We start from the raw sequence: 11200 nt of genomic DNA, 5'->3' as shown, positions 1-11200 counted from the left end.
AGGGCCCAATGAAATGTTATAATTTTTCAGAAAATTATGTTTGAATTTTTCAGGATTTTATGCAAACATAAATTTAAATATAAATCACACATTTTCTGCATTTATGATTTGAATAATTCCCAGACTCCCATTAGCATTATTTAAGAGTTTCCATCACTGCACTATTACTCTAACGTGGAAAATAGTCGGAATAAAGAATAAGAATATGGATCCAAACTCTTGACCACACACACACACACACACACACACACACACACACACACACACACACACACAGTGTCCGGCGGCTCAACCCGCAGTGACGCCTCTCCATTGTGTTCCTGAAGCTGATGGTTATCTTGATAAAACCCATCATTCATCTCAACTCATTATCAGAGCCGAATCCGACAGTGTTCATCAGCGGAGAATCCAAAGCACACACACACACACTCAACACACACACTCGTGTGGAAGCGTGGAACATGTCCTGACAGCCGATGCCTGATATCGGAACAATGCATCGGTTGCGTAACACACACGGAGACGCTGGGGAGAATCATTCAAACACACTCTGTTCACTCTCATCTATATCCTCAGAAACACCAGCAGAGATATGGAGTTAAAATGGTCTCATTTACAAAATACATTATTCACATTTATATTCATTATACAAAATTCATATTCGCAAAATGCAAATCCATGGAAAACAGTTCATCAATACACTAGTGTGCTTGCACATTTCTGAAAGTTTCTACAAATAAATGGACTGTTTGATCCGCTTCTGCAAATTGTCGTGTGTGTGTGTGTGTGTGTGTGTGTGGATCACATTCTTCTCAGCCAATCAGATGCGAGTTTTCAAGTTTGACTCAAGAAGCATAAATTTGCATTAGTGTTCATAACAACATCATTTTATACTTCATTATAAAAATCCAAAAAAATCAGCAAATTCTGTATTTTGTGAATTTTAAATTGTTGTTTATTGTTTTTATTTTAGAATTTAGGCCTAGTTTTATGAAGTTTTACATCAATTCAAATGAAATGAAATACGTTACATCAAATGAAAAATGTTGCTTTGGCAACTAGATAATATATATGTATATTTTATTTTATTTCAAGTAACGGAAATAATTTTTTTAATGGTTTTAGTTTGCTATAATAACCCTGATTGATTAAGAGTTTGTAAATTGCAAATATTTAAGGCAAGATATCGAAACAAACTTAACGATTCGATTTTATTTCGATTCACAAGCTTATTAGGGCTGCAACTAACGATTATTTTGATAATCGATTAATCGGAAGATTATTTTTTCGATTAATCGGATAAAAATTCAATTAGATTTTTTGTTTATTATGACTAAATAAAACCCGGTTACACTTTATTTTAAGGTGTCCTTGTTACAGTGTAATTATATATTTAAGTACAGAGTAATATTAAGTAACTACATGTACTTACTATAGGAATAGGGTAGGATTAGGTTGAGGGTTAGTTGCATGTAATTATGCATAATTTACTGTTATTACTACAGTAAGTACATGTAACATATGTAACAAGGACACCGTAAAATAAAGTGTTACCTAAAACCCTAAATCAGGATATTTAAGTGTAAAAGTGTACTTTAAAAAGTGCAAAAGCCACACATTGAGTTTTACAAATATCAATATTTGCATTGTTTTTAATGATAATTGCTGATGGCAAGTTGACAACCATGATTATTGTAAAAAAAAAAAACATTTATCCAACATATTGTTTTAACACAATTTTTGTTAAAACAAATTTACAGACATGTTGTTCAGATGTGAAGATATAAACTAAAAACATCTCAAATATATAATTCATTTAATTTTTATTTAAAATTAATTGAATTATAAGGATATTTGTAAAAATAAATATAGAAAGACTGAAAACAAGCGTGTGAACAGAGCCGCAGTAGATCGCGTTTGAAAAACAATTAAAACTTAATAGTAGACAAATGCTATATAAAGAGAGCGGAGTGGAGGTACGCAGCAAGCTAACAGGCTTGATTAAAAAGACAGGAAAAATGATGCATTAGTGCACAAACATTCGCTGAAAACCACTGAGTAGGCTACAGTGACTAAAAAACAATAATTTACTGCTGCTGTTATTAACTGCCTTTATATTTAGTGCTTCGCTTTGTAAAGACCGTTTTAATTTAATATTTCTGCGGTAGCACTATTTTAATCCATCACTTATGTTGCGAGCGAACTGATTGCGCAACCTGATGCTCGAGACGCAAAGTACAGACATCCCAAGTCTCCCGGAAGTTCTGGAAGTCACCCGCATATTGATAGCGCAGGGCTCTAGAGTGCGACCAATTTGGTCGCATATGCGACCAAAATTTGTAAGGGTGCGACTAAATTTTTTCCTAGGTCGCACCAGTGCATGTTCCAGTGCATGATCGCATCCGTTGCCTCTCAACAAACGAGTCTTTTGTTCTCCTTGCACGCATGGTTGGATCATATCGTGGTCTAAACCAATCAGAGATAGAGATTGGGCTGGTCTTTGCCTCTGATTGGCTGTGGTTCAGATTTTCCTGTAGGACTAAAATGCTCCGTGCTGTCTGTGTGATTGAAATAAATTGCGACGTGAGCACCAGAGAATCAGTTACGGCAATCAGCAGCATCAGCTAAATAAACGCAAGAAAACAGACGACGAAGAAACTTTTAAAAATGTAGGCTACTTGAACTAGGTAAAAAATATTGATTTCTCGATTTTAATCGATTCTTGTAGCGAGCATCCCATCCAATAAATCGCAACAATCTTTGTGCTTTGTTACTATTGATATGAAACAAAGTCTCAGATTTCAAATTAGGTCCATTTTCTTATGAAATTCAAAAACATAAATAGTGTTTTGACGCTGTGGCGTGAGATCGCTCTGGCTCAGCTCAGCCCCAGAGAAGCAGCAGCGCGGAGCGCACATGATCTTCTCTTCCGCCTTAATAATACCAGTTACAGCGCGAAATAAACATGAACGTCTGAAAGTGTGCTAAAAGATAGAGTACAATTTATCGAAATCCGTATCTTTCACATGGAATCGCTCAATCAGTGTTTCAACCGTGGAAAGACGTCAGTAAAACGCTTGTAAACAATGTCATGTAACGTCACATTTACCTCAGAAAAAAACATATCCAGTGACCATAAACTCGTTAGCTAGCTAGAAAAATTAACTCTAGGGAGGAGCATTTTGCCAAATATATGCACCATATTGCATATTCATTATAATTTTTTTTATGTTTTTCAATATTTAATGCATGTTGTTTGAAAAAATCTGGCAAGTTTTTATGCAGCCACCATTTAAATGTTTATATTTCATATAACTTTATTATTATAAAAATAAATAAAAGTGTAATTTAAGTGTTTGTGTACAATTTTTTACCTTCAATATTATAGTAGGCTAATGAAGCATAGTCGGCTACAACTGACTCCCAGTTTACAGCATTAGTTAATTTGTTTTCCTTGAGAAAATTTGCCATGTATTGTACCTGATATCCAAAATAATCAATATTGAATCGAATTGTGAAATTTGTGTCAATACCCTGCCCTAACTTGAACAATGTAAAAACAGCACTTTAAATGTTTTTTTTTTTTTAAAGATTAACATTTTTATATACAGTATAATTGTGCTTCAAAAAAAATGTATTATTATTATTCTTGTTTAAAAGCATTTACATAATATATATGAATGTATATGGAGCGTGATAAAAAGGTGACCTTGAAATTGTGGCGTTAAAGGCAACGCGAGACGAGGAAAAATTTTAGTGCACCTAAATTTTGTGCTGGTGCACCTAAATAAAAAAGTTAGGCGCACCAGTGCAACCAAGGCAAAAAGTTAGTCTGGAGCCCTGTAGCGGCTCGCAAATTAGTTCAAACTCCCGGGATTTGAGCGCGCATGCGAGACAGAAGAGACTGTGCTCCAAACCGTGTAGCGCGAGCGCGCGGCAGAGCAACGGAGGGAGAGAGACCTTGCGTGTGTGCCTCATGAAGCGCGTGTAAGACAGAGAGCATCCTGATTGGCCTGTTTCCACCAATCACCAGTAAACGCTCCCCGTGACGTAAGCAGACCAACTAATCGATAATGACATTCGTTGACAACGATTTTCATAATCGATTATTATCGATTTTATCGATTAGTTGTTGCAGCCCTAAAGCTTATGATCCGATATTTCGAGCGAACTAGCAGACGCATACGCCACACAGGACGGGAAACACTTCGACTCGTAATCCGATTGCTTGAAATCTAGAGGACTTCCTGTAGACGTGTGTGTCGCGTTCTTTAACGCTCTGCTGGAAACAAAGCCGTCGTGAAGCCAAACCCCCTCATGGAAAAAGAACGCGTCGCGTTTACAACCGTGACACTGGCCGCTTATTAGGATCAACTCAACGCTGGAGTTTCAGCATGTGAAGTTCACGGCTCCATTCCTCCAACGTTCTTGATTGAATCATATATTAGAAGCACGGCGATCTGTTATCATAGGGACATCGACTTAACATGTTCACGAGCTGTGATTGGGCGGTTCTTGGCCAATGAAAGCTGCGATGAAGTCACATGGCTACGCAAGACTGCTAGCTAACTATCGAGTTTATGGTCGTTGAGTGGCTTTCCTGAGGTAAACGTAACGTGACATCGTCCTCAAGCTGTTTTACTGACGTCTTTCCACGGGTGAAACACTGATTGATGGATTGCACGAGACGTGACTGATTTCAGGAAGTTGTTGTGAATCTTTCAACATTCCTTCTGATGTTCATCATGTTTATTTGCTGCTGTAACGAGTAGTCAAGATGAAGAGATGATCGGTTCTAGAGCGATCTATCAGCACACATTAAAGAGCGTCAAATCAGTATTAATCATTATAAAGTTGACAGAATTTGAAAGCTGAGACTTTGTTTTGTATCTGAAGTAACAATTATGATTTATTGGATGAGAGGCGCTACAAAGTTGTGTTCATTTATACTGGTAAAATCTCGAAACATTAGAATATGGTGCAAAAGTTAATTTATTTCAGTAATTCAACTTAAAAGGTGAAACTAATATATTATATAGACTCATTACATGCAAAGTGAGATATTTCAAGCCTTTATTTGTTATAATTTTGATGATTATGGCTTACAGCTTATGAAAACCTTTTCACAATATTCTGACTTTGGGGTTTTCATAAGCTGTAAGCCATAATCATCAAAATTATAACAAATAAAGGCTTGAAATATCTCACTTTGCATGTAATGAGTCTATATAATATATTAGTTTCACCTTTTAAGTTGAATTACTGAAATAAGTTAACTTTTGCACGATATTCTAGTTTCTCGAGCTTCACCTGTAGACTGAAAACAGCGTAGACTAAAACATCGATTCCTGGGATTCATCGAAAGAGAATCGATTCAAATCGTGAAATCTATATTTATAACCCAGTCCTAGCAAATATATAATCTTAGTTTACACATTTGTGAATCCTATATTTTAAATAAATTCATTTTGAGACTATTTTAACTCCATCCAGAGAAGACCATGAGAAACCAGAGCTGAACAACAGCAGGGACGTGTATTAATACGTTAACTTCACTCCTTAAAGATGATATTCCACCACTTTAAGCGACTCGTCTGCACATGTTTAATGAGCTACTGTTATGGAATAACATGATTCGGCACTGATCTCTGGGGTAAAACTGTTGGACGTCAGCGTTGGCTTTCACAATTTACAAAACGATCAAACCCTCCCTGAAAGATGCCTTGAATCATGAGCAAGTCATCCAAAAGACGCCCAACTCTATTCTAGTGTTGATTTGGTGGCCTATTATCAGAGTGTAAAGAGTTTATTTCTAACTCCAAACCACAGCTTGATTTCTGCATTTACGCCCGAGCCGGAATTCGTGGACTGAATAAAAGGGCGGACGTCATAATAATAGTAATGTGCTGACCCAAATGGCTCTAAAACCGTTCCATGAAGAAACAATCGCCACTTTCATCATTATGTGGAGAAGTTAAGAACATTAATCTGTCCCACTTTTCCCTGGCAGTCTGTCATCCATAAACTCAGAAAAAGCCAGACGCAATCTCACTGACTGACAATGCTGCGCTCACGCCACATCTCAGCTGTAAAGTCATCGCGATTACATCACAAATGAGACGCAGGCGTCAAGAAATGGGAAAATGCCAGATGTCTGTTGAGATCTATGTCAACTTGAGACCTGCGTGTTTTAAAGCGGCATCTCCTCACCTGTGCCGAGGCGAGAGAGTCGACGTCCACCCAGATCAATGTTAAACCACCGTTCAAGACTCGCCGTCTACACACGCGCAGTCTGAGCTCGCTTACACGCCTCAACGGCTGAATGTAAAGCAATCAGGGTTCGTACACACACTGTCAAATCAAACTCCATGACTTTCCACGCTCTACTTTTTGGTAGACTATAATCAGAGATCTCACTTATCAAACAATATCTTTATTATCTTTCAAATTCTAAAAAAGGTAAATAGACAAACAAAAATAAACTAATAAAACAAAATGGAACAAATAAAGTGCAGAACAAGCAATGACTGTGGAAACTTTAACCATTGAAAGGATACTATGATAAAGATATCGCTTTCCTTATAACTGATTTATTCTCATGAATATATGATTGACCTGATGAATGAAAGATGCATCATATACTTGGATATTAATGAGCAATATCACACTTATAGTCATGCGAAATGCCTCTATGTCTACACCAGACGGGTTGTAGCGTTAATATTGCGTGAAAAGATTGTTTTATCAATAACATTAAACACTAATTTCACATATATTGTCTTTCAATAATAATAATAATTCAAGCACTTTTCATAAATATGGCTGTTTTCAGGGGTTTTCCAGGACTTGCAGTTAAAAAAGTCAAATTCAAGCACTTTAAGCACATTGGACGAACGCTGTTAATATGATTAATTACAGCATGTTGAGTGAAACCGTCAGTGCAGAGACGACATGCAGAGTGCAGATAAAAACAGTAAAAAGCAAACTCAGATTACACAAACCTGCAATAATTCAATATGTTAAATAATACAAATATACTTCATGCACTTAATCTCACTTTATTAACCAATGTTTCTGAATAAGCAAATTATCATTCTTAATTAACCGAGACAAGCACAAATCGTGTTGATGATTAAAACACCATTGATCGTGCAGCACTGTGAACCTGTACACTTAAAGTCAGATAAATGTGGCATTGATGGGATGTTTGACGTACTTTTGTCGTTTGACCGGATCTGATTCTGAAGGATGAATGTATTCGTTGAGAATCTGATCGAGCCGTTTGTCATCAGGAAACCTGAGGAAGGGGAAAACAAATAAAACTGACAATTAAAAGAAATAGCTTGCCTTCAAATGAAATTCTGCCAATATTTACACACCCTGACCAGCATGATTTTGACGAAACATCATGCAGCTCTTGTCCATATAACAGTTTAAAGTGGCCAAAACAGTGTTTCCTGGATCGTGACATGAATTGAAACTCTCTCGTTTCATGGATTTGGAATGATAAAATGGTCATTCTGATGGTCGAGAAAGTGAATACTTACAGAATTTTTTATTTTTGGCTGAACTATGCCTTTAATAATGCTACTAACTATTGGCTTGTCCTTTTTCCCCGGTTTAATGTCTCTGGATTCCATTAATGGTTAAATTGCATTTTAGTAATCAAAATGCATGTCTAATCAATTACGAAACCAATGCAATTTAACAAATCATTACAAAACCAATACATATTAACAATTACTTTAAAAAAAACACATTTTTTTCATAAATTCCGTTTTATTTTCCCCCCAATTCTGTGTTTTCGATTTTAAAATTCTGGATTTCCTTCTAATGGTTTAATTAGGTTAATAATCAAAAACCACGTCCAATCAATTGAATTCATAGAACAATTTAATAGTTTCATAAATTTTGTTACAGTAATAGGCCCTATGAAATGTTCTTTTTCTGGATTTAGGATATAATTCAAATGTATAATCAGAAAACGGGGTAATTAAATGAAAGTATAAAACATTAACAATTTAATGAATCATTTAAAATGTAATCAAATAAAAAATTACCAATCCATATCACAATTTGATTATATGTACAGCCCTACTTTTCCCAAATCCGGAGACATTATATTGTACATTACACACCACACCACACCACACCACACCACACAACGTCATCAACCAAACCACCACCTAAATACTTTACAAAATACCAAAACAGAAGAGAAGGGCGTTTCATACCTCTCTGAATAAACCGCATTGCTTTGAGGAAAATGGATCTTCAGATGCCAGTGGAATCGTCCTTCCCTGCAGGATTAAAACCAGACAGATATTTCACAATTGAGTTATGGTTCCCAAAACACCATCTAAACCTCATACTGCAATATACGGCCAAACCCAATGTGTTCAGACACCTTCAACATTTCCCACATTATCACAGGTTATCCGCTATAGTTTATAAACATGAGCAGAACTCAGTTCTCAGATCAGTGGATATTTTACTGGTTTTGTCCGTCCTTCTGTTAGACTCTCACACATTATGTTGAATATCTGTCAGCTGTTAAATTTAACTACACAATTAGAGAATACCAGTTTAGCTCAACCAGTGACCAAGCAATGCTTCATGTTGTTCAGTCTGTGTGTAAAAAGAGCATTAGCAATTACAGAAAACACACTTCAGCAAAACATGATCAGCTCAAAGTGGAGGAGTCATTTTTTGTCCCAAATGTGTGTAAATGTCACTGGTAGTCACTGTATGAAGAGTATTTGGGTATAATATGTCACAGTTTACTTTATTTTGCTCTCCTCACTTACATAAATGAACTATAGTGTCCTGCACACACTAGTGAAAAAACAAAAATGATATCTGGTGTCTGAATAATTTTTGGTTTAAGTGTACGTCCCGATATCATCATTTGAAAATCAGATCGATGTGAAGACCTGAACTCACGGTCTCAATGTTCTAACAGAAAGAAAGTTATGTCCCAAAAAAGTCAGTGTGACGGCCAACAGCAAAGTTTTTCCAGTAATCAAACTCTTTGACAAAGCTGGACAGTCCAGACAGCATCACTATGTACAACTACAACAATAAACCAGTTCACATGATTCAGATTGCACATGTGTTGATCCAGGTCTGTCTGGCATCATGGTTAGTATTTACTGGAACAACATGCTGGAGTGTCGCCAGTGTTGCTAATGCAATCGAGAAGGTGTGCGTTTGGAGGGAACGAATCAATGCTGGGCATCATGGTTATGATGACGATAATTCAGTTGGCAGAAACCCCAGGTTGAGTGGCAGAACTGGAGTACAGACAATAAAACGAAAGACTTCTTTACAAGATTCAAAGAACATGAAATCCCGCTGACCACTTCCACAGCTGCTGCTAAGAGTTTTACACTCAAGAACTCTTAATGCGACATGCACAAACCAGAAAACTTGGCTCTGTCAGCACGATCCTGGCAACATGAGGACGAATACAAACCAAATCCAACCCCTGTGAGCCCTGTAATGAGCCGGGCAGGATCCCACACTCACTGGTGTAGGGCACGCGGATGCCAAGAGCAAACTGCGGAAGATGTCACACTGAGATCTATCCAATTCAGGTTTAAGTAATTAGCCTCAAGTTAAGGTTGCCAAACAACTTAACATCAATCGATCAATAAAATCTTGGTGCGACTTACCAGACTATAAAGAGTTTTATGATGGACGATGGATGGATGGATGGATGAGTGGGTGGATGGATGAGTGGATGCATGGATGAGTGGATGGATGAGTGGATGGATGAGTGGATGGATGGATGAGTGGGTGAGTGGGTGGATGGATGAGTGGATGGATGGATGAGTTAGTGGGTGGGTGGATGGATGTCTGGGATGGATGGATGAGTGGATGGATGTCTGGGAAGGGTGGATGGATGTCTGGGATGGATGGATGAGTTAGTGGGTGGGTGGATGGATGGATGGGTGGATGGATGTCTGGGAAGGGTGGATGGATGTCTGGGAAGGGTGGATGGATGTCTGGGATGGATGGATGTCTGGGATGGATGGGTGAGTTAGTGGGTGGGTGGATGGATGTCTGGGATGAATGGATGGATGGATGTCTGGGATGGATGGATGAGTGGATGTCTAGGAAGGTGGGTTAGTTAGTGGGTGGATGGATGGATGAGTAGATGGATGGGAGGATGTCTGGGATGGTGGGTTAGTTAGTGGGTGGATGGTAAATTGACTGCATTTATATAGCGCTTTCACAGACCCAATGGCCACCAAAGCGCTTTACATATTGCCTCACATTCACCCATTCACTCACTCATTCATACGCCGACGGCGGTGTCAGCCATGCAAGGCGCCATCCAGCTCGTCAAGGCCATCCAAGGCGCCATCCAGCAGCTGGGGTTAGGTGTCTTGCTCATGGACACCTCGACACTTGGTCAGGTGGAACCAGGGATTGAACCACCAACCTTCCGGTTTGTAGACAACCTACATGAACCACTGAGCCACTGCCGCACCACACGATGAGTGGATGGATGGATGTCTGGGATGAATGGATGAGTGGATGGATGGATGCTTTAATGTATTTTTTATTTTATTCAAAAAATTTAAATTGAGAAAACTTTGGAAATCTTAAATCAAGATAATTTGATCAATATTCTTAAGTGTATAAAAGCCTAAATGAAACCCAACTTGGATTTATTTTATGATGCCTTTATGAACCTCACTAAGTTTTGAGTGAATAGACTTTCGATGGACAGAAACCTCTCAGTTTGCATTACAACTTTCTCAATCTGTGTTTCGATGATGAACAAAGGTCTTAAGTGTTTGGAACGACAAAATGGATGACGACAATTTTTGGCTTTACAAACCCCTTAATGGGACAAACTTTCTCCCGTTTACCTTTGCACGAGTCAAAATGGGCCAAAAGTGAACCAAACACTCAGCACTGACTTATTTGCTATATACGTCACAAACCACATGACTAGAAGAAGAATCTTTGATATGCCCATCATCCACTGACTCATCCGTTTCCACAGAACCCTGCGTGCCAATCCCAAAAGAGTCTCCGCCAAGACTTGAGCGCGCACACACACTAGATCCAGATGGCACTGTTACACAACCAGCCCCTCCAAAACACACACTTCAGACACAAGATCAGATATCAAGGTTCTGGCAGAAGGTTTGGACAGGAACGGTGGTGGTTTTCCAGCCTGGGGTGG

The 11200-nt window shown here is 38.1% G+C and overlaps 1 protein-coding gene across 1 annotated transcript in view; it reads right to left on the bottom strand.

Annotated features, from left to right (window-relative positions):
- znhit6 (zinc finger HIT-type containing 6) overlaps positions 1-11200 on the bottom strand; it is a 42010-nt gene that overhangs the window by 8490 nt on the left and 22320 nt on the right. The window contains exons 6-7 of the mRNA XM_056233279.1: positions 8235-8300; positions 7217-7297 (exon numbers count right to left, since the gene is read on the bottom strand). Of these exons, the coding sequence (XP_056089254.1) occupies positions 7217-7297; positions 8235-8300 (147 nt within the window). The remainder of the gene's footprint in view (positions 1-7216; positions 7298-8234; positions 8301-11200) is intronic.

This window comes from Rhinichthys klamathensis, unplaced genomic scaffold, assembly GCF_029890125.1.
Source record: "Rhinichthys klamathensis goyatoka isolate OS25496 unplaced genomic scaffold, OSU_Roscu_1.1 h1tg000366l_1, whole genome shotgun sequence".
In the NCBI taxonomy this organism is placed as follows: Eukaryota; Metazoa; Chordata; class Actinopteri; order Cypriniformes; family Leuciscidae; genus Rhinichthys; species Rhinichthys klamathensis.
This window is presented reverse-complemented; position numbering and strand designations above follow the sequence as displayed.